The following is a 24,902-nucleotide window of genomic DNA, read 5'->3' on the forward strand; positions in this document are numbered from 1 at the left end:
TCAATGGAAGGGGCTTCTTTAGCAGTCAAAAATCCAGTCATGACACATTGCTTAAAGCTGCTTGAGTACTTGTTGCAGCCTTCCATTTCACAAACAGCAACCCAACATTTTCACAAAACTACTTCCTAACAATCAAAATAAAAGAACATGTCAGTACTTTTTATGGCAATTGACAACACTGGATTCATTATTTTTCATTCAGTCCTTGTACTTTGTAAGTAGAGGTGAAATAAATACAACAGGCAGAATGGGGAAAGTGATAATTTTGAGAAAAAAATGCCTGGGTCAGCATTAATTTGAGAAGCAGCTATGATTCTGCCATGAGGTGCAAGTACAGTATTTCTTTGTATTAATGTTTTACACAACCCATGTTCAACTGACATGCATAATTACCTGGGTTTGCACACCTTCAGCCAGCCACTATCACACAAGTGAAGTCCACACAACACACTGATCCAAGACTATGCATAGTGTGAACACAGCGGACTGCTATTTATACAAAGCAGGTGCACTGCTTTAGTGCACACATAAGATGCATATGGCTGTTTGTATGCCTGCAAGCAGTGTTTAATCCTAGTATCGGCCTATATTTCAAGTGTTTGAAAAGCATTTTGTAAACCTGCAGCCTCACTCCAAGAACCTTCCCACTTCACATTCCGAGTTATATATAAATTCAATCACATGCTTCCGTTTAGACATCTTCCTATCCCCCGACAACCCATCCTCCTTCTCAGGCAGCATCTCTAGCCCCCTCCCTCACTGGGTCGCCGTGTCCCCTTTATTCGGTTAACTGCGCCTGCGCACACCGGTCGTGGTTGCCCGGCGGCGGCCGTTCAGAATGTCGAGGGCGCTGGGAGGCGGGGGAGCAGTCCCTCCCTCCGGCGGACGCGCAGCGGCAGCCGCTGCTGCGGGAGGAGAGGAGGCGGCGCCTGTATCGGCGCTAGAGGTTGTGTCCTTCCTGGGGAAACTCCTGTGCGCAGTCGCGGCACTGAAGGCGGCTCTCTACCTGATCCGCAGAGTCTGTCTAACAATGGCCTGGAAGTCTGGAGGCACGAGCCACTCGGAGCTCATCCACAATCTCCGCAGTATGTGTGCGCGCCCGGCTCGGGGAAGAAAGAAAAGAGTGGGAGGAGGCAGAGGGAGGGGCCACTGCGCGTGCTGCCCATTCTTGAAACCAGACGCAGGCATGCACCCATTAGCTCCCAGCCGTTGCTAGGGAGTGACCGCTAGGATTCTTGTGGCCCTCTGCGTCGTGCGCTGGGGCGGGGAGGGGGGGAGGTGGAAGAAAAAAAGCCAACTGACACTGGGGGACATCTGGAGACTTAAAGCGGGGGCGGTGTGAACTTTCCCGCTCACGGCTGCTGTGTGGGCTGCGTTCGCTGCCAGGCGGGCGTGTCTCTTGCTGCGGGAAAAGCCCTGTTTTGAAGGGCAGTATCCGCATAGCTTCGCTGCCAGGCCCGGCGGTGGGAGTAGCGCCCGGAGCCTCCCTCCCGCAAGCCTTGGTTTCTTTGCTCCTCTCGTGGGATTTCTTCTTCGCCTAGCGTTCAGCTCTTCTTTCTATATTCGGGTCTAGGGATCTTTATGACTATGGCATGTGCTGTGAGGCTGCGCATACGTAGCTTCCTGAACTCTGGTCCACTGTTAATGCATGTGTCTTAAAAATGTAAGGGTTCCAGATGGTAGATCTTTGGGCAGATTTAAGTTTCTAGTCCCTGAGGTTGCCGAGAGAGGAGAAAAACTTTAAAAGTGCTTTTAGGAAAGCGTGGCAGTTGGCCTGTCTCTTCTGTCACTTGCTTATTATGCAACATTTCCTCTCTTAGAGTGAGTCTTATCAGTTATTATAATGATCTTCGTTGGCTTGAGCTGCCATCCCTTTTTGTTGAGAATAAACATGTTGCACGTTGTCATATAATAAGAATAGGTAATGCAATTGTAATAAAACTTAGTTTGGCAGAATTTGGGAGTTTAAACGCATCCTGTGAACTTCCTCATTGTTCAGGGCTTTTTTCAGAGAGAGGGTCATCGGAAGGGCCACATATATAAAGCTCCTGGACTTCCAGATCTGCCTTAAATAAATAGTATTTTGGGGTAATTCGTTATGAAACATTAAAGTTCATGTTTACAGGACTAAGGTAAACATTAAGATTCTTGCTCTTCCATGCAGTGAGATATTCAGCACAAATAAATTTGTCATAATAATATGCATCCTTGTTCATAAAATGGAAAAACAATCATTTACACCTGATCTAGTCTGCTTTTCATTTAGTTTCCAGTCTGGTTCTACTGTCTCATTTGTGAAGATACTGTAAACGAATAGAGTAGAAATGCAGACAAGTAAATAGCTAGAGTAGGAGGAAATAATTTGGGTATTATATTTTATTATCCCATTTCTTAATTTTTCAAAAATATAGTGCACTTAAGCCTTTTGCAGTATAGTGCTTCAGGTTTGGAACTAGCACTGGGGAAATCTTAGTCATGGGCACTTTGGGCTATTCATTGTTTCTTGGCCCAATATAGAAGTAATTTTAAAGCCCTACTGAAGTAAGACTGTTACTAGTCAAATATAAATATTTTGCTTGCTAAGATATGTAACCTCCTACTCCATGTCTTTTGAAATTAGGAAAGACTGTGATACTTTATACTCGAATATCTGCATTTTCCACAATATAGAAGTAGATATTACTTTATTTATTACTTTTCCCCTTGATGCTGTAGGGATAAGCTAAAAGCTGCTTCTAGTATTAATGGGGTTTGCAGAGCCACCAGTTGCTAAATTGAGCTTAATATTTGCTTCAATATTTAGTGAACTGTGGGCAGTCCTTCTTATGACCCCAATTGGGACCAGGATGTTGGTCACTAAACAATGCAGTTGTAATGTGAGAAATCACATGACCGCATTGCTTAGCAACCACAATCCCCATTCTGTTGTTGTGAGCTACTGAGGTAAGGGATTGCCTCCAACTCCCTCCATCTTCTTATCTTCCATCCATCTCTGCCCTCTTAACTGCGCAGCCTTGTGGGCCAACAAGCAGCTCAAGAGCTGCATAGCCACCCAAGTTCATTCTCAATTGCCCTCACCAACATGCAGCCCACCCCAGCAGAGCAGTGCAAGTAAGAATGCTAGCTAATGGAGAAGTCAAAAATGGTTTCACCTAATGGGAAAACTTTGGGGGGTGGGGGTGGCTTAGGAAGCCACATGTAACCAATGTTAATTGGAGAAGCTGAGCCATTGCTGCCTTTTACTTTTCCTTTACATCAGGAAAAGCATTTCCTTTAAGACAGAGGCCCCCAACCTTTTAGGCATCAGGGATTGTTTCTGTGGGGAGAGGTTTTTCCGGTGGACTGGAGGGAGCATGGTTTCATGTGCTACCTGCATCCCATGGCTGGGGCTTCGCTTGTTTGTGCAGCCCGGTTTCTCGTATGCTGCAGCCTGGTGCCGGTTCACAGACTGGGGGTTGGGGACCTCTTCTTTAAGAAACATGATGCAGGAATTCAGTTCATACCTGAACATAACCTTTTAGGGACAGATACTCGGATTGGGAGATAAAGTGGCAATGGTGGTCTATGGGAAAAGCTCTGTGTGGGAGGCTGTATTATTTTGGTATTAAGCCCCAGTCATACGTTCATTGACTATAAGAAGCCAATAGCCTGAACCCTCTTTGAGATTTTTCTTCCAAATTGGAGGGTTGAAGGGGTGGGGTGGGCAGAGGAGGTGTGGAACTTTGACTCCAGTTTAGTTTGCCTCCTTCCTTTGGATCTTCCTTTGGCAGCAGTTTTTTTTAAAGAGGGCAACTTAATGTCTGCAGACATAGACTAACTATAAGGTTGGAGGAGAGGGAACACTGTTGCTTTTATTCTGGAAAAACCCAATAGGCAAATGAGGGTTTGGAAGAGGGATGCAAAGGCACAGGAAAAATCAGGTGGCAAAGTCAGATCCTACTTTGAGACAGTTCTGCTGGATCCTTTCCTTGCAATCCCTGTCCATGGATATAGCCAAGATGGCTTTGGGGTATGTGGTAGCTCTGGAGCTATTTGCTGCCTGCAAAGCAGAATGCACAAGAGCCAAAAGGGCAGAGATAATGGGGGAGATGGATGGGGGGTGGCAGTTACAGCACTCTTGTCGTTGTAGGTGTGGGCATTCTGCCAATTACCCAAATTTTGATCATGTGACCATGGGGGGGCACTGCAATGGGTGTAACTTCCATCTTTCAGTTTTAACATTTTATTAGATTATAGAATAAAATACAAAAATAGAAAAGCAAATAATAGGACACAGTGGGGAGGGAAAGGGGAAAGAAAAGTGAGGAGGAGAGGGGAAAAGAAAAGAAAAGAAAAGGCATTGACTTCCGACTTTCTCTGTTGCAATAGAATAGAGCATTAACATCGAAACTCAACTTTTTACTTTCCCATAATAGTATAAACTAGCCATTTCTATAATAAATCAATCTAATCAGTAAAACCCAAAATCAAAGTTTCATTTTTTTCCACCTCAAGCATAAAGTCCAGAAGCAGTCTCCAAGTAGAAACAAAAGTACTTATATTCTTTTCTTTAATTGAAACAGTCAATTTAGTCATCTCTACCAACTCTATCAGCTTCTGTAGTCATTCATCCATAGTGGGAATCTAACTATCCTTCCTTTTTTGTCCGTACAGTAGTCTTGCTGCCATCAACATATATAAAATCAAAGTTCCAATTTTTTTTCCCAAGTCTTTTTCCATTAAGCCCAAAAGAAAAGTTTCTGGTTTCATCTTTATCTTCACTTTAAGAATTTTCTGTATTAAGATATGAATCCTACTCCAATATTTCTTTGCTTTATCACATGTCCACCATAAATGAGAAAAAGTCCCTTCTTTACATTTACATTTCCAGCATTCATTTGAAATACCTTTATACATTCTAGATAATTTATCTGGTGTTAAATATTAGCGATACATCATCTTATAACATTTTTCTTTTAAATTATATGAATTTTAAACTTTTTGTCTACATCCTCCCCCATTGTATAGACACACTATGATCAACTGGGTTATTGTTTCAGAGATATTTTCTTACCAGATTCCTCAATACCTTCAATAATAACTAAACTTTTAATGTACTGCCTTCACTGGGAAAATCCTTTAAAATTCAGGGAGATATTCAGAGATGCATCTGCCTTGAAAATAGCCAATATTGAATTGTATAGCACACAGGTCGGCAACCTGCGGCTCTGGAGCCGCATGCGGCTCTTTGAGCCTTCCCCTGCGGCTCCCAGCCTCCTCTGCCTTTGCAGAGAGAGACAGACAGAGAGAGGAATTGCGCTTCCCTGCTTCTCTCTCTCTCTCTCTCTCTCTCTCTCTCTCTCTCTCTCTCTCTCTCTGTGTGTTTGTGGTTTTTTGTGTGTGTGTGTGTGTGTGTGTGTATGTAAAAGAGAGTGGACTCACAGTGTTTTCCGAGGAGCTGAAAAGCTTTCTGGGCGGAGCTCCTCCCTTTGCTGCGTCTCTGCAGGAAGCAGGAAGGGCAGGAGAGAGCTAGCTAGCTCAGCTAGGCTGACTCAGGAATTCTGGGAGTTGAAGTCCATGAGTCATAAAAGAGACGAGGTTATCTACCCCTTATCTTGTTGGACAACAGCTTGACGCTTGTCAGGTGAGCAGCAGATAGGAGAGGGGGGGGGGAGAAAGAGAGAGAGAGAAAGAGAGAGAGAGGGAGAGAGAGAGAGAGAGGAAAGAGAGAGAGAGAGAAAGAAAGAGCGGGGGAAGAGGAGTGGCAGGCAGACCAAGGGCAGATAGAGAGAGAGGGAGGGAGAGAGAGAGAGAGAGACCCTTTTGACATCTAAAATGAAGATAACACTGCATATATCCTTTTTTTACCTGTGTGTGTGTGTGTGTGTGTGTGTGTGTATATATATATATATATATATATATATATATATATATATATATATATATACACACATACATACATACATATACATACACACACACACACACATACACACACACATACATACACACACAAACACACACACACCTATAATAAAGGTAAAAAAGGATATATGCAGTGTTATCTTCATTTTAGATATCAAAATGGTTTTGCGGCTCCCAGTGTTTTTTTTTTGGTGGGAAACGGGTCCAAGTGGCTCTTTAAGTGTTTTGGGTTGCCTACCCCTGGTATAGCACAATCAAACATCAGGAGTTGATCACAAGAAAATTTTACAACATTTTGTATTATGTCATAAAATGTTTAACGATATTTTTTATGATATAAAACTTTGATAAAATTTACCAAATATCAGTTCCATCAAAGGAATTGAAGGTTCTAGATTCAGGATTTTGGATGTAAGCAGTTTGAGGTATCTTGGTCCAAAAGGTCTTGCCCTACAGTGCACCATTTTGCCCAATTAAATGTTACAGATTCAAAAGTTTTAGTAGTATATAGATTTAAAAGTTATGGAATATATTAATTTTGAAAATATTGGTAGTAACCCCAGTGATAAGATATATCTTGGAAGCTCACATACTGTACATATGTAGGCAAACAATTTGAGGGGTTTTTTTAGGAACTGAATAATCATTAACATAAAATATAAATTTTCAACTCTTCTAACCTATTTACATCTCACAAAAGCATAGGAATATTTATTAAAACAAACCTAAATAATCCTTTGGTATAGAATACCAAATTGATAGTAATAACAATGACTTGGAAGTTCTGCTAAAAGTAAAGAACTGTACTGTAATATGGATCATATGTTACGTAGCTATAATCTTTGCCATGTTAATACAAGATTGGTATTATAAATTAATTATTTTAAGGAGAAGCTTAATGCTTCCCTTTCCTTGAGTAGTTTTTAATGTTTAAAACATTACATTTTTTTCTTTCCTGAGTAGTTTATGTTGCACATGGCAGCTATTGTACCAGGATACTTCAGGCTCAGTGGAATCTGAGTCCTTGTGTGAGATATGAAACAAATATTATTTATAGAAGATGGTCCATAGCTCAGTTCATATTCATATAGTCCATATTCTTTGCAGACAAAAGTTCTTGATTTCAGTCCTTGTCATAGTAACTTTAAAGACTAGGTAGCAGAAAATGTAAAAGTTCTCTGATATGTAGATAACTATAAACTTAGTTTGAATATAAACAATCTCATGTTTTAATATTGCAGAAATCATTATTTGCTGAATAATATGGGCTATACTTTATAGGGATAGAAGCAAACTTTTATCCATCATAAACTGTAGAAACCAATTCAAGAGGCAAATATCACTGGAACAAATAAGAAGCTGTATTTCCTAAATGAGACATGCATAGTTATTGTACATAGTCACAGATGTACCGGTATTTTAAAAGCCACCTCTTGTTGCAACTATATTCTGAATCTTTTATATATTTCCCCAAAAGAAATGATGGGTTGCAACTGGAATATGTTTCATATCAGCAATTGAGTTGGGTAGATACCAACATAATTTATTTTTTTCTTTTGAAGTGCAGAATATAGATTATATCAGTTGCTCATATCTTCCTCAATGGGAATGCTGTTGATATTTTTTTAGTGAATGTTGTAATGAGATAATGAGCCATTTATGTGTTTGATTTATACCACTGCTCAGCTTATGAAAGTAGCTGTTCTTTGGAAAACTAAACTGAAAAAACAGTGATAATAGATTAGATTTACTTGGCTTGATATTAATAATAATCTGTGGTTTTGTATATATTTTATATTGGATTATGTAAAAGCAACATTATTTGCATTTTTCCCTTGATGTATTTATTTCATTTCATTGTTATTCTATGTATTTGAATTTTGTTTGCTTAATACAATCAATTTTGTATTTCTTTATATGAGCTGCAGCTGTGTCTGTGTCATTTGCAGCTCTCAGAATCTGTGGGCAATAGAATGCAGACTGAAACATTCTGGAGGCTGAACAGAAAGAAAGGCTGAACATACGGAGAAAACAGGAACAAGGAAATCAAATGGGCATCAGAATAGACTATGCTAGCAAATGGAATGTACTGTATCAGAATGTTATTCTGGTGCAATGGGGACAGGCATTATAGATAATTTTAGAGGCTAGGATCAAACATTTTTTTAGTTTGTTTTGATTTTTGTAATCTGTTTTTATATTTATAATTATATATTTGTATATTTTATCTCACTGTAAGGTGCTCAGAGTCACTTTGAATTGCAAGATGAGCAGTAAATAAATTTAATAATAATAAATTGTAGTACTGCTGCAGAAACCTAGCAAACTTCTAAATAAAAGTCTTTAGATCAAAAGCAAAGAGTTAAAACTAGGAAAATTTATTAAAGTCTTACAGTGCCTTAAAGAACAAATAAAGCTGCAGGTTGAAAACTGGCAAGCATTGTTCCTCTAAATCATTCATTGTTTAGAGGCCAGACACTGTGATTCCAAAGAACAAATGAAGCCATAGACCGGAAAAACATTTCACCAACTCTTCTGCTCTCTGTTACTCTGAAAGCAGCTGCAAATCATACCGGATTTCTGCCAGTGTGATGCCTTCAAATATCAATGGCATATTGACAACAGTAATGAAAACAGTACCTTCTCAGAGATGTCTGAGGACCTCATGTGTTTGGACCATATTATTTTTTCTCCATTTCAGAACCCCAAATAAGAGCAAAGGAAGAAGCCACCACCTAAGCTTTTTTTTTTTTTTTACTAGCTACCTTATGGGAGGAATGTTGATTTCCCTCTTTTTTGTACTTTCATTCATAAATGTTGATGTCATTTCTGAACTGATTTTGAAATATTTGAATCTTGAAATATATATGTCTGTGTGTATAGTATGTACACAGACACTATATGTCTACATATTTAAAAATAAGTAGTTTACTGCAGTATCAGTGGCACAAACTCAAAGGTTCTTGATTCATATTATTTTATAAAAACTAGTTTCAAAACACTAGAAGTTTCTTTTCTATAGTTTGCACATAAATTGATGTAAAAATAATAGAATTTCTGCTGGCTATATTTTTAGGTGCTATGATTATAAAAATGTAGTTTGGCTAAAATCCACCAGAGGCTTCTTAAGAATAAATATATGTGTAGATATATTTTAGCATTTCGTATAGTATATAAACCATGGATGCAGCTGAAATTTTAATAGCATTAACATTATTACATTTTGACTAAAATCTTCCTTTTTTTCAGAAAATGGAATAATCAAATCAGATAAAGTATTTGAAGTAATGCTTGCCACAGACCGAAGCCATTATGCAAAATGCAACCCATATATGGATTCACCTCAGTCAATAGGTATATATATATATTCTGTTAGATTAACTATCTAAATGTTTGATTTTCTTAAAGATTCTGAATCTGAGCCTGCTTTCTGCATGCTTCAAAAATGTGTCACGGTTTTAGGGAAAAAAAGGTAAAATAACCAGAGAATATATTTACTACAAGAAATTACTAATGGGGGAAAACAGTGGAGGAAGAACATAATATAAATTTGTGGAAAGTAATATCATAATGTAGGAGTGTTGAAATTTATTTTCTAGATAGTACTGGAACTCATTTTTCCAGCCCCCAAATTAATTATTTAGAATTCATGCTTCCAAGTGGTTATAAAAATTATATGAGATACCAGATTTGTCAATGGCACTTAGTCATCATGACCAAATTCAGTCTCTTTGTTCTGAGGCAATATATTTCTGAATGTGTGGAACATATAGCATAGCAAATCATTATCTTCATGTTCTGCTTGTGAATTTCTTTTATTCACGAATATTTTGTCTGTCACTGTTGGAAGCAAGAAGCTGGAAAAAATGGATTCATAATCTAATAGTCATGAGAAACTTCTACATTTATTGATATAACTTGATTTCTTTGATTTGTGATGCAAATTCTATGTTCTTGGGTATTCGCCTTTTGTAACTAAGAGATGAAATATGGGCTAGATTAATGCATTGCACTTAGCTATAATGTAATTTGTTTGATTTTGATTTAGTGTGTATAAAACTAGTCATGGTAACTATAGTTTATAGCAGGCATGTCAAACTCACGACGTCATGTGACGTCGCGTGACGTATTGGAGCTTTTTCGCCATTGCCGGCAATGGGGTGGGCGTGGCTCTGGTATGATGAAACCGGCCCACGGGCCGGCAGTTTGACACCCCTGGTTTATAGTACTTAGCCCAGTGTGCAAATGAGTCAGTGGGGAGTCAGTGTAGTTAATATAACTTCTCTTTAATGATCACTTTTAAATTATGTTAAAAGTTATAATTTAATAATTATTTATAGACATCTAGGTTCCCAACAAAAGTGTGTGGTTTCAGCTGTGATTGGGGTTTGCAATACTGAAACAAAAGGAAAAAACTTTCTCAATATTCACAACCTAGTTCAGGAACAAAACTAAGTCTAGGCAAGACATAATGGTTCAGTGAACTTTATAATGCTCTTAATGGGCTTGACTAGCATACCTCAGGAAAAGCTTTTTCCCATACTGATATTCTCCATTGAAGTCTCTGGAGGAGAATAAACTATATATTGAGGTTTTTTAATTAAAGAACCAAAATTAGTGCCTTCTTATACAGAACCAGAAACTTATAGATTTCAAAATTATTTTAAGCTGTTTGCTTCTTCAAAATCAGGTAGTAGTGGACAAATCCTTTGCTGCACAAAGTGGGAACAATAGAATAGTTACAGATTTTTTTTTATAACACCAGCAACATATATCATGAAAAAGTATAAGTATAACATATATGTGGGAAGTATAAGCTGTTTTTGCTGTATGAATTAGAAGAGTGATTGCATTCCTTCATTGCAAGGATCTATTGTTTCTTTGACTGAGTTATTCAACAAGCCTGTGCCTGGAGTCACACATTGTGTTAAGTCAAAATGTGATTTGTTTGGTTTGTATAAAATATATAAATCCAATATATAACTGAACTTGTGTTTTATTAATATTGGCATTTGATATTGGTAGATTTCTTTAATGCTATAAACATAGACTTTCAATGAGGTGATAGGTGGGGGTAAATGCCAATACATATATCATGATATTTCACAAATGACAATATGTATATAGATGTATCAATTACGATCCAGTTGCATAATCATTTGTATGATGATGTATTTTTATTTTGATGTCATAGTTTATAATAAAAGCCTAAGAACAGGTGCAAATATAGTTATTTTCATTTTAAATAATTGGAAATTGCTAACATATGATCTCAAAATTAATTAACTGTTCCCATCAAGAAAAGTTGAAGTTGCTTCTGTCTTTGATTTCAAATTTCTGCTAGTTTACATTTCAAGTCAGTTAACTATTTTTATAGAGTTGTGTATTTATTCTGATTGTTGCTGTTCTGAAAATCATTCTTTTTATAACAACGCTAACAACAACAGAATAATAATAATAATAATAATAATGTTGGAAGGGACCTTGGAGGTCATCTAGTCCAATCCCCTGCTCAGGCAGGAAACCCTACCATTTCAGACAAATGGCTGTCCAGTCTCTTCTTAAAAACTTCCAGTGTTGGAGCATTCACAGCTTCTGGAGGCAGATTGTTCCACTGGTTAATTGTTCTATCAGAAAATTTCTCCTTAGTTTTAGGTTGCTTCTCTCCTTGATTAGTTTCCATCGGTTGCTTCTTGTCCTGCCTTTAGGCACTTTGGAGAATAGCTTGACTCCCTCTTCTTAGATGTGGCAACCTCTGAGATATTGGAACACTGCTATCATGTCCCCCCTCGTCCTTCTCTTCATTAAACTAGACATACCCAATTCCAGCAACTGTTCCTTATATGTTTTAGCCTCCAGTCCCCTAATCATTTTTGTTGCTCTTCTCTGTACTCTTTCTAGAGTCTAAACCTCTTTTTTACATCGTGGTGACCAAAACTGGATGCAGTATTCCAAATGTGGCCTTACCAAGGCATTGTATCAGTGCTAGAATTTCTTTTCAGTATCCTGAATTCATTGCCAAGTATTTATATATACTTATCAGAAAAATTGTGCTAAAATATGAATTTTCTGTAAACATCTGCCTCCATACCATCGATTAGAATTGGAGCAAATAGTGGAGCCAGTATAGTGAAGAATATTTGGGGCTGAGAGATTTCATCTACTCATCTATTCTGTTATGAAACTGTGTAATTATTTCTCATCCAAATATATGCCGCCACATTGTTGTAATAATAACATGAAAGTGGGTGGAATTGTTGCATCCCCCTTTTAATTCCTGAAGAGAAGGAAAGGTATAAAGGTAATTAAAGAAATAAAAATAGTATTTTAAAGTTGTATGCATTTGTCAGGGAAGAATGGTATCAATTACATGTGAAACAGCAAAAAAGAAAAATATGACATTAAGCCTGGAGTATTATATGCAATTATTTCAGTCAATTCCATTGAATTTAGTTTTCAAATAAAGCTTATTTACTGTAAACGGAAGGCAAGTTTGTTATTCCCAGTTAGCATGGTTATTTTTGATCTATTTTTATCCCTAAGAAAATAAATGTTATACAATAGTTGTGGAGCTTATTAAATTAAGATAATTTGTTAACCTGCATGTAGATAATGAATAAACGTCCACTTACAGTATATCATTTTTATTTTATCTATAGAAATTAAAACAAAGTATGAATCATTTCGGAGCCAGTGAAAACAATAGCTAAAATTGTTATTATACCAATTCAAAAGGTTTGGTTGAAAAAAGGTCTTGATTGTTGATACTTGTCTTGATACTTTTTCTGAAGCAATTTCTAATAATACAATTGTTAAAAATACTAATTCTAATAAGTAATAGTTGCTAAAATACAAACATTATGAATATCTTTAAATAAATCATTAAAATCTAGGTGTGGGTAATCAGATATAAGACAAGGAGATGAAAGTAAAATAACAGCTATGGAAATAATGTTACATAATATTTCATTGTAGGAAGCTGAAAAAACATCCTAGAAGAATGTAAGGAGATGCTGTTGCCAAGAAGATTAACACGTTCATGTCCATGAAGTCACTAGGAATTGAGCTTGATTCTTAGATTTTATGAATATTTAGCACAAGAAATATCAGTACAATATTTCCCAATCCAAGATCACTGTTGTCCAATGATCTTTGTTTGTTCTTTCCTGCTCACTTAGTCATATGGCAGCTGGCTGAAACACAACTGCTAGCAGAATCTATTTACTTGAATATGCTTGATATTACTCAGAAAATTTTCTTTGTCTTGTAGGATTTCAAGCAACAATCAGTGCTCCACACATGGTAAGTCTTAGGTTTCTAACTACTACCATTCCATACTTTAAATCTTGCCTCCACATTTTAACTGCCAATTTATTTGCCTTAAAGTAATGAAGGTCTTGTGTTAACTTTAAAGACTGATAATTTATTGTTACAGAAGTCTCATGAGAGAGGATTCATTTAATATTAGAATGTAATGTATGTGTTAATCTTCTAAATTCTGTAGGTCTATTCATTTCAACACAAATTAAAACATTTTCTGAATAGCATATTCTTTATCCTGGTTTGGAAAGCATTTCCAACTACAAATGTAGTTGATGGCAGTGTGTCTTTTTCTGTAATCTGCCTACTTCTTTTTCATTATTTCATCCTGTTCCTCATTCACATCTTAGTTACCTAAAATTAAAAAGATCTTGGGTGCTTCCAAGCAGGCAGTGTCTACTGATACCAGCCAAAGGCATTGTGCAATTATTGCATAATTCCTCAACAAATTTTCTATGGTTTAATAAAAAGAAAATAGAAGAATAGCAATAGCAATGATACTTAAGACTTATATACCACTTCTTAGTGCTTTACAGCCCCCTCTAAGCAGTTTATAGAGTCAGCATATTGCTCCCTACATTGTCCTCATTTTACGACCTTGGAAGGATGGAAGGCTGAGTCAACCTTGAGCCAGTGAGAAATTGAACTCCTAGCGGTCAGCAGAATTAACCTGCAATACTCATTTTAACCACTGCACCACTACAGCTCTTTTGAAGCTGTAGGAAAACATTAAGTGAGAAAAATAGAAGATGTCTGAAGCTACTTGTAAAATTAATATGAGCAAGACAGATTAACAATAAAAATGCAGTCTAGAAATAATATCTTTTAACATTTCACCAGTGCTTTTTAAAATTGTTTTACTCTTTTATATATTAATAAAGTTCATGTAGTTGTTTTGGGAGAAAATACAAGTAGTCCTTGGGTTATGTTCATTTATTCAAATTTCAAAGTTACAGCAGCACTGAAAACATACTTACAGATGGTCCTTGCACTTATGACCATTGTAGCATTCCCATGGTCACATGATCAACATTTAGCGCTTGGTGACTGACTTGCATTTACGACTGTCACAGCATCCTGTGATCACATTCTCCTGTCCTGCACAAACTATCCCTGCTTCAACTCCCCTCATCTGCCTCTCCCCCCCCCCCCACACCATCTCTTCCCTTTTGGCTGCCTTGCAGAGTATGGTCCAGATGAAGAGACCACTGTATGCTGCTGCTGGCACAACCGTCAACTTCTTGTCTTCTCCTTATGTCCCTGGTTGCCAGGCTCCTAGTGTGCTTGCTCCACTTCAGCAGTCTTAGCCTGCTGCCAGTCAAGAGGGTTCTGCACACACTGTGCATTTCTACCCACACAAAGAAGTTCGTATACTGCCCTGAACAAAGGAAGGAGCTCTACTGGGAAGGGAAGGTGCCGGAACACAAATCTTCTGCACCTCACATCTCTGCTGGCAAGGTGATCCGCCTGCTGGGCAGTGAAGTAATGCCTTCCCCTTGGCTACCTGGCTGCCTTGCCTCGCACAGTACAGTTATCTTCTGGAAATACTCTTTATTGATGGTTTTTGTGTTTTAAGCTTTCTTTAGAACATTTTTCCTAGGTCCAGGTTCATTTGGCATTGGTATTTTGCAAGCTTATAGATTCAGATTGGGTAGCTCTAGATGGAAAGGGGAAAGGAGGTTTTAGAACAGTGTTTCTCAACCTTGACAATTTTAAGGCATGTGGACTTCAATTCTGGGAGTTGAAGTCCACATGCCTTAAAATTGTCAAGGTTGAGAAACACTGTTTTAGAAGTACTCTTTTCTTTCAGTTGGCAAACTACTGTGCATTCAGAGTACACATTTCAGGTGTAGTAGTACAGCCCAGATCTTACATTTGATGTGCTTTTAAAAATGCATTTAATTAATAATTGAATTTTATTAGTTTGCCTTGAAATTTTAATGTAGAAACTATAATATTTCAGTATCTATCTGTTTGTTTTAATTGAAATACTGTTTTCTTTTGAGCATTTAAAAGTACATTTAAATCTTTATAAAAACAGATTTTATGGTGGGCAGAATAAAAGTAAATTATTTATTTATTCTTTTTGGTTAGCATGCATATGCTCTAGAACTTCTATATGAACAGTTACATGAAGGAGCCAAAGCCCTTGATGTAGGATCTGGAAGTGGTATTCTTACTTCATGCTTTGCCCGGATGGTGAGAAATTTGATTTTATCAAATAAATGAAATGTTTTGCTGTTGTTAATCAATAGAGTAATTATGTTTTAATTTTTAGAGATTTTTCAAAAAGAGTTACAGGGGTTTAGTTTTTAAAATTAAGAATATTCCTTTATACTTTTTTGTACTTTGACTAGCTGTACCCAAGTTATCTTGTCTACAAAATATTGCCTTCAAGAAAGTGCATGAAACTGGAATAGCTAAAACCAGCTAATTGACTTTAAAAAAAAAAAATCTCACCTAATAGTTGAAGTTTTTGAAAGGGAAAAAAAATCCTAAAAAATAAATAGCAAGAAATTCCAAGTAATTTATGCACTAAAGTGGTATCTAATATCTCATTCAAATCATTTTAGATGTAGACAGCAAGTAGGCAATTGATTTGCTGTCCAGAACATTGTAAGGCATGCAACATCTGTTCGTCTCCTGTGACAGTAATCTGTAGACTTGGAAACTACATCTAGCTACATCTACATTTATCTTTAGTAATAACTTCAAATGTTTAATTTTACCTAGTCTTTCTTTTGTTTGTTCTCTAGAACAATAGAAGAACTATTTCTTTTATCAGTTGAAGCTAATTGGTACCCTTATCACATCTTTCAGTGGCATCTGTGTGGGGGCAAGGAAGGCTGGCAAGGATATATGTAACTGGCAACATATTTCACCAGTATGAATAATAATCCTCTTGATTTTGTTTCAGGTTGGTCCCAAAGGACAAGTTGTAGGAATTGATCATATTAAAGAATTAGTTGATGACTCAATAAATAACGTCAAAAAGGATGACCCTCTATTGCTGTCTTCAGGAAGAGTGAAACTAATTGGTAAGTACTAGAGAATATTACAATGAAATAAATACAGGTTACTTGCATAGTATAGAATTTAAATTTTGTGTTTATAAATTAGGTTACATTCTCTTGTTCTTTATTTTTTAAATTAAATTTATATAATTACCTGATCAGAAAGATTCAGAATGGCATACAGATAAAAAAAAAACCATAGAAATATAGGAATGTTAACAATTTTTTCCAAAAATAGCAAAAAATTATCATACACAAGTCAATTAAACAAAATGAAGACAGCCAGAGTAATCACTGAAAATAACACTTCCTGATTAAAGGAGGAGGGAATAGCTAGTTTTAAGTGTTGGAGCCATCTGAATTTTGCAGGCAATGCTCTTCCTTAAGACAGACATAGCAACATAGAGAAAACTACTAGTGTTCCCAAATGACACTATTTAAGCAGTGGGACCCTATTCTTTGCCATAGACTGGTCAAAGTAGATGATATAATCACATCTCAAAGATTGTGGAATTAAACAGCAATTAGCTATTGAGCATTTTTTTTAAAGAACTGTTAGCAAACAATCATTATGAACTTCCGTGTCCTCCATCTCTAACAATTATATCTTGCAGAGCACTTGAAAAACTTTATTTTTCACAAAAATTTAGTCAATTAATACTTGAACAAGGTTATTTATTCCTTCTGGCTAGTATTGTGAGCTAAAATGGACAAGGACAGAGCTTATAGATTGTAAGTTACATTTATCTATGAAACCTATCCATATGTTCTTAGGAAAGTACATTATGTTAGAAATATTTATACCATGATATTCTCCAACCTTAATCATTTGCACTATGAATTCTAATTGGTAATGCTATCAAAAATTAAATGGCTATTTTTTTACTACATTTGAAGTTTCATTTCAATTAATTTTGATATTTCATAAAAATGTTTAACCATTTAAGTAGAAATTTAGTGCTTTGATTAATAACATTAAATTCTTTGTCCTATTTTTCTTTCAGTGGGGGATGGAAGATTAGGATATCCAGAAGAAGCTCCATATGATGCTATTCATGTTGGAGCTGCTGCACCTGTTGTACCACAAGCAGTAAGTAATACATATATGTATTTGTGTATGTGAGAGAGAGAAAGAAAGAGAGAGAGACAGATATATGTACTTCGTACCAAATCTCTTAAATGAAGAGGGTTAAGAATTTGCTTACACATGGTTTAAATATGTTTAATTGATTTCTTGATAGCATAAACATATTGCAGAGATAGAAATTTAATTAGATATACTAAACTTATTAAATCATGTTACTGGAATTTGAGGCTATAATATGTTTGAGTTTTAAAAAGCTGTTAGAAGCCAGGCCCAAATTGCATTCATTTTTATATAGGTTCATGAATAAGATAAAGATTCTACAAGTTGCTTCCTACTTTTTTTTTTCTTTCCCAAAATGTATATTTCAACTATAATGGGGTAAAGAATAGAAAGGGGTTGAGCTGTTCTTCTAATCTTATTAGGCCTAAAAACCATTTCAGTCAATTTTGCACTACAGTAATGGAGGAATTATTGTTTTGCAGTTCTATATATTGCAAGATTGTTGCTTTTATACATTGTGGTATTAATATTTTTTAAAATTTATAGCTTATAGATCAATTAAAACCTGGTGGAAGGTTAATATTACCTGTTGGGCCTGCTGGAGGAAACCAGATGCTGGAACAATATGATAAGCTAGAAGATGGCAGTGTCAAAATGAAGCCTCTGATGGGAGTGATATATGTGCCTTTAACAGATAAGGAGAAGCAGTGGTCCAGGTGGAAATGATTTTCAGTTCAACTTTCTTCTTCCACATACTTGCATATACAAGGTGAAATGGTCTTGATTCTTAAGAGGGTAACTTGCCACTGCATCATTTGTTGTCACTACTGCTTTGTGCTTGATTATGCATTGGAAGTCTTGCATTGCTGCATAACCATGCAGTTTTTTTAATGTGCAACATTAAAAGGTTAAAAAAAAGAATTGCATGGATTGCATGTTATTTCAGTTTAATTTATTATTTCTTTAAATTCTATAGTATAAGTTAAATAATAATCTCCATTGCTTAAAGGTATTCCCTAAATTTAAAGTTGCTTTTTCTTAGGTCTGATTTCAGCAGAGAGGGGAAAAAAGTAACGGTTACTTTGGTAACCTCTGTAGGTTTAAAAAATAATGAACTCAATTTATTTCCCAGTCATTAAAAAATTAAACATAGCTCAGAAATCTAGAGGAAACAACACAAATGATATATTCTAATTTCAACTAAACTGATTTTAGAGAAATATGTTATGCTTACAAAAACTGTTGAGCCAAATTCTTTATATTAGCATGTATCAGAATATTTCTTTTAAGTGTGATGAATATTGTTTGATCTTCTTCAAACAGACAGATTGTTCTTCCTGTTCAACTAAGTTGTTTAAATAACTCATATGATTTGTCCAAGCTTGCTAATTATCCAGTAATACAGCACAGACATAAGTATAGTCAGCATTAAACACTTGCCACTTATTAATTTATAAATAAGTAAATCAGTCTCACTTTGCTACTGGCATAGAAATTATATAATATTGACTTTTGTACCAGTTGTAAAGCGCCTGTGCTCAATGAATTATTGAAATGCATAGCAGTTGAATTTACTAAAAGTTCAGCAATTGTAAATACTAAATGTACGATAGTACATTTTATGTGATTCCATGTTCAAATATCTAAATTCTGTGGAGCAAATTAATCATTGTTCTATGCATAAAATATATCTATATCCTATGCTTGAAGCTACAACACAGGAGAATCCTGTGATAGCAGTGGAAAATGACTAATATGGTATTGCATTCCTTTCTCATTAATGTGCATTGGTCCTTCCAGGCTTTTATACTTAGTGCAGGCTTGTAAGTTCTCATTTATTTCAAAGCTTAGCACTTGCCTAATATCTTTTCATAACCAAATTACTTCCAAATATATTTTTCTTATTGTTGCTATAATTAATTCTCTATATGGTGGGGAAGGGGACAAGCCTATACATGTCTATTTTAGGTAGCACTACTTCACTTCGTTATAAATAAGTACTGGTGACAGATGGTGCTCTCATTCGTCCTTCTGCTCTCAGTTGCATATCTGCTTATAACATCACGACTGGCCTTAGGCCAGAATACGCATTTTTGAAATATTCTGTTGTAACTTGGTACAGTAACTAATAAGGGGGAAAATATGGAAAAGAGAGCAAGAGATAGCAAATCTCTATTCCTGTAGTAGTTATATGGGAGATTGTTGTCAAATCTCTTTACACAGAAAATTATTGCTTTATTTTATGGAATTGTGAAAGTGGTTTAAATAAAGCTTTTCTGAGTCATACAATAGAAATATCTAATTTTCATGACAACTTGAGCCAGAATCTTTTTAGTTTATTGAAGACTAACAGTAAGTCCAGGTTGGAAGTTAAGTACCAAATTTTTTATAGATAATCATCTGGAGATTATTAAATTATAAAAATACTACAACATCCATTAATTCAAATATTGTTTAAAGAACTTGGAAACCAACCAACTAGAAGATCTCTTTACAGAATATCAGTGTATACTATGGAAGAAAAACCTACCAGCCAATGTAGTGAAGAAAATAGCTTGGCTTTACTATAATACTTCATGAAAATATTTGACAATAGCAAGGGTAAACTGGTTAGTAGATTGCTTCTATTTCTCTTAATCTCCAATAACAAACTTCCTGCCATGTATCAGCTCAAAGCTTTGTCACAAGACCTAGTAGACTAGTCACATATTAATTTCTCTAATCCCAAAGATGTTTCTCACAAAGCAATTGGACTTTCTTGTTTTTCTTTGAAGACATTTTGCTTCTCACCCATGAAGCTTCTTCAGCTCTGACTGGAATTCCCCACCATTCAGTCAGAGCTGAAGAAGCTTCTTGAATGAGAAGCAAAATATCTTCAAAGAAAAACAAGGAAGTCAAGTTGTCTCATGAAAAACATCTTTGGGATAACTATGACCTGGATGACTGGGAATCTCCATAGACATAGTTTCTCTAATATTCTAGTTTAGGGTGGGGAACCTGATGTCATTCAGGTGTTCTAGGCTGTAGCTCCCAAAAGGCCAACTAAAAAAGCCATGGGAAGATATAAAAATATCTTTTTTATTATGTAGCCCAAAACACACAGATGTTAAGGTTGCCTTTACCTATCGCACTTTTATGGTACATTTTATTGGTCATCAAGTAATTTGGAATAATTTCACAAACTTGAAACATACATTTTTTAGCTGGATTCAACATAAAAGTTTTAAACATTTTAATTGAACCACAGCAAAGAGAATTTGAAAAAAATCACATCTTGTGATTTTCAGCTTCTGAATTATACATTATGCAAAACAAAACTATTGCATACAGTATATGGTAACTTAAAAAAATACTAATTTGTACAGAATTATGGCTACAAGTTATAACCTCAAATCCATAATCCTTCATGCTGCTCCTGCTTTATACTTACCCTTATTGTTTTTTCTCTGATAGCATTCGTCATCATTATGTTGCATGTATCTCTGTCTTTCTTCTTTCTTTTTTATCCTATAATTTGAATCTGAAATTTCCACATTATTCCATCATTTATGCTTCCCTTTTCTCTTCATTGCACCTCCATCTGTGTTTATAATAAATGCCTATGAGAGCTTCTGATTCATAGCTGAAATCTAAGGGTCCTTGGGAAAGAATCTTGAGAAATTAAAATTGTAATTTATTACTCATTTTTCTTGGAGTGACTACTGTCAGTGTCAGTGTATTTGATGCAGTCTTTGTTCCCACTTATGAAAAGGTTTTATGTTTCCTTTAGGCCCTTAATGCTTTCTGAATTGCTTTTCTAAAATATAATCAGAAGTGAATTTTCATGCTTTGGGGAAGGAGATCAGCAGAGAATGAAGCCTTTCATTTGATAGACCACACACTCTAGATTCAGCCCTTTGGGTTTTACTGCTGAGTAGATTCAGATGTAAATTGGATTATTGTTTTTTTAAATCTTCAATAATATCCCAGACTATTCATTTTGACAGTGGCAGATTTTGATCACTGACTTTTAGTATTTTTTCTAAATGTGAAAATTGCCCCAGATCTCTTATTATTGTTGATAGTTATATTTTGAGGCAGAGATATTTTTAAAATGTTATACTTAAAACCTTTTATTTTGGCAGTCTATAGTATCATATGTACTTACCCAGTGGTGTCCACCACTCAAAAAATTGTGATCCCTAGTTTATATGAATTTGGGAAAGACAAAAAAATTCTTGGAAGGTGGGTAGTATGAAATCTGCAGCACATATAAATATCTCCTGAGTGTAATATTTCAAAATTGATTTAGATCTCATTCAAAACATGCATAGCATCCCTGCACTTCATTGGTAAAAGTTGATGTGATTTTTTTCAACCATTTGTAATATACTATAGTAATAGTTTAGGTCAGGATGTTATTTTCTTATCTTTCATATCCGTTCAGTTATCTCTTTCAATTTGGTTTTACATGTGCTAGTCTGCATTAGTGTACTATACTTGCAGATATATGCATTTGGGGTTGTGGAATGTATGTAGATGTATATGCGTATGTGTATATATCACTTATGTATATGTACACACATGCTGCACGTGTGTGTGTGTGCACATAGACACACATATATGTTTCTGTGGGCTATTTTATATGTTTGGTATTGGGGTCTAAACTGTGTAATTATATATTTAATTTATATTTTGAAAAGTCTTTAAGGCAGCAGTAATACAAAATCAAGTAAAAATGTTAGGTCACTATTCCATTTTTTATTGTAAATGGTGTTTAACCTCTCTTACTATAGAAGTTGCACATCCTTGCTTTAAAATCTATCAGTAATATAATTGTTACTTAAACTGGATTGATACTTTATATTTGAATAAGAAAGCCATTTTGCACATTTGATAATATTTTATCATTGAAGTGCATGTAGTGTAACTGGCCATGCTTAGAAGCCATTGTCCTACTGCCAATAAAGGTGTCTGTAGCAGAAGGCAAGTAACATTTAAAACCTGAGAGGCTGCAGTTAGAACTAACATTCTCAAAGCAGAGACATTGGGCCATGTTAATGAATAATTTGCTTTTGACAACCAATCCTATTTTATATTATTTAAGATATTGGGGAGCAATGGAGATGGTGGGAGGGGAATAAATTTTTTCTTGCTGCTTTTCTGATCCTTTTCCACATTAAATATTATTCATCTTATAATAGTTTTCATTCGTGCAGGCAAAATCCAGTTTCTCTAGAGGGAAATAGTTTTATCAAAATTCTGCAATAAAATTTTGAACTCAGATTTCCCATTATGCAGTCTTTTGCACAGGTATAAGTAATTGGATCATAGTTGCAAGTGAATCTCTACTGTAAATGGTCTGCAGATAGCTACAATATTCATGTCTTCAGAAAAATAAAGGTAGCCACATAATTTTTTAAATTGATGGCATTTTTACTGACATTTCCATAAAATAGATGAAGGGATAGGGACTTATTTTATTTAAAAATCACATTTTGTTTTGTTTAATGTGACTGTTACTTTGATGCTGACCATTTGATTCAGTATGTGAATCTTAATTTTTCAGCAGTATCTGAAAATGAGCTGAATTTTAAGAAATATATGTGAAAACTAGACTTAAATTTTTTCTTTTGGTTTTTGCAGGGATGAAATATAAAAGCTACAACATCTGATCCAAACATAGTGTTAACAGTGGACCGATCATCTCCAATTCTTAAAAAGCTTTTTCCAAACCAACAGCATTGCAGCTTGTTTTGGACCGTGTTACACTGTTATCAGCATGGAAAAGTGGTTTTGTTTTTGTTTTTTTTAATTTTGTAGAGGTTTAATGCAAGTTTGATAATGGACTGATGGAAAAAAATTAAACCTGGGCAAATTGTTTCCTTTCAATATGCCCTTATTTTCATCTGTTAGTGATATATGTCTGCAGATAAGCAGATGTATCTGCAATTTATCTTCTTTTATTTTTCAATTCGGAAACTTTCTAAACATTTCAGCTCCAGTGTTTGTTCACCAAACTGCTTACCTGCACTTTCTTATGCTATCTGCACACTTAAGATTTGTGTTCAGCTGACTCCTAGATCCAACTAAAATCAGATGAATTTCTTCAAAGCTATCAACATGGTATTATAGACTAGCATGTAGCATATACAATCAGCTGCTTTTCTTCTCACTGAGGAAATCAAACATGTATATACACTTGGAAGCATCAACAAGGCTAACATTTATTTTATGCTGCTGTTCAGGATGGACATAACTAACATAGTTCCCCTCCTTTCCTTGTAGCATAGCTAAGAAATTCATAGCTGCGTATTATTTCTAGCTGATTTACAGACTTGAAGTATCTGAGTGTAATATAACAATTACTGTGTAAGTTATGTCCTAATCATTGAACAGCTCACAATGCTGCTTTGCCAAATAAAATCAAAAGCAAAAAGGTGTGGCAAATAATGTTTTCAATAGAGATCTCCTGGGTAGTTGAGAGGTTGCTGAAAATATTTCTACCAAAAGTTCACTTTCCCCAATATAGAAGTTTTCCTCCAGGGTACTCATCTTGCATTGGAAAAACTACTGATCAACCAGCTTCAGAGTTTCTTCAGTATCCCAGAAAATATAAACTAGTATTACAAAGAAGAAATAACTCAATCCCATCAACCTTTAACAGATACTGGGATAGAAGTGTCCGCTTTATATTCAACTGTATTCCACATGATAGCAATGTCAATTACATTGATGAATAAGCCTTAACATTTCTATAACAATTTCTGAAGACTTTTGTCTATTTAGTTCATTGAAAAATGAGCATGCACGCTTATACAAAGCAAGCCCAATGATTCTGATTTTAAAAAGCAATTCAAGTTTATGCCATCTTCATAGCAATAAGATGCCATTTGAAAAATGTGTGAATACACTAAATATTTCAACTTAATGTGTTAATACTGTATCATTGCTGTTCTAATTGGGAAGCCATTTTAATGTATTGCTTTGGACAAAATAATTTATTTGGGATTTGACTAGAATAACTTTGAGAAAAAAAGAGGTTTTTTTAAAAAAAACAACCCTAACTCCAAGTCTTTTGAAAAAGAGATGCAAATCCTGCTCTTTCCCTAATTGAATAAAAAGAACTATTCTCCCTCATTTTCATTATCACCAGTTAGAGTGACAAAACATATTTTACTTAAATAATACAATGACCTTGTATAAATAGTTTCATATATTTAATTTATCATGGTTGTTTAACAGTTGAGTTGTTCTCAACAACTGAAATTTATGAAGCCATGTAACATAGTCAAATACATAGGGTAGTAAAAAGTAACATGAAATACTTTGAGTGTAGCATCCATTGTTTAATTTTCTAGAACTACTACTGCATATAATGAATTAACCCTTATTAAATAAATGCTTAATAATTATAGAGTCAGCTTTATAATGTTACTTAAATTATTGCAAACATGACTTCATATGGCCTTTATAAAACATGAGCTAATGCAGGTTTGGGGAAATGGCTAAGTTTAAGCCTTATTAAACACAGATTTTAAATTTAAAAAGAGTTTATGTTATTACACAGTTCTGAGAAGAAATCTGTGACCAGTCAA

General features: G+C 35.2%; 1 protein-coding gene across 2 annotated transcripts; it reads left to right on the plus strand.

Annotated features, from left to right (window-relative positions):
• Nucleotides 1-832: 832 nt before the first annotated feature.
• Nucleotides 833-24,721, plus strand: PCMT1 (protein-L-isoaspartate (D-aspartate) O-methyltransferase). 2 transcript variants are annotated; one of them, XM_039346898.1, is made up of 8 exons: nt 833-1,085; nt 9,154-9,258; nt 13,175-13,206; nt 15,319-15,423; nt 16,142-16,262; nt 17,243-17,328; nt 17,872-18,041; nt 22,951-24,721. In XM_039346898.1, the coding sequence occupies exons 1-8, from the start codon at nt 839-841 to the stop codon at nt 22,961-22,963; spliced, it is 879 nt and encodes a 292-aa protein (XP_039202832.1). In that variant the 5' UTR covers nt 833-838; the 3' UTR covers nt 22,964-24,721. The 2 variants fall into 2 exon arrangements, with proteins under 2 accessions (XP_039202832.1, XP_039202833.1); XM_039346899.1 differs by having other exon boundaries at nt 841-1,085; nt 17,872-18,094.
• The last annotated feature ends 181 nt before the right edge of the window (nt 24,722-24,902 follow it).

Source organism: Crotalus tigris, unplaced genomic scaffold (genome assembly GCF_016545835.1).
Source record: "Crotalus tigris isolate CLP2741 ecotype Arizona unplaced genomic scaffold, ASM1654583v1 scf7180000018030.5226217, whole genome shotgun sequence".
Classification (NCBI taxonomy): domain Eukaryota; kingdom Metazoa; phylum Chordata; class Lepidosauria; order Squamata; family Viperidae; genus Crotalus; species Crotalus tigris.

Excerpts from the sequence above, each read along its gene's own strand:
- PCMT1 (XM_039346898.1), top strand. The coding sequence starts at position 839 with ATGTCGAGGGCGCTGGGAGGCGGGGGAGCAGTCCCTCCCTCCGGCGGA. Across the intron at positions 9,259-13,174 it reads GGATTCACCTCAGTCAATAG|GATTTCAAGCAACAATCAGT; the intron begins GTATATATATAT and ends TTTGTCTTGTAG. Across the intron at positions 15,424-16,141 it reads CTTCATGCTTTGCCCGGATG|GTTGGTCCCAAAGGACAAGT; the intron begins GTGAGAAATTTG and ends ATTTTGTTTCAG.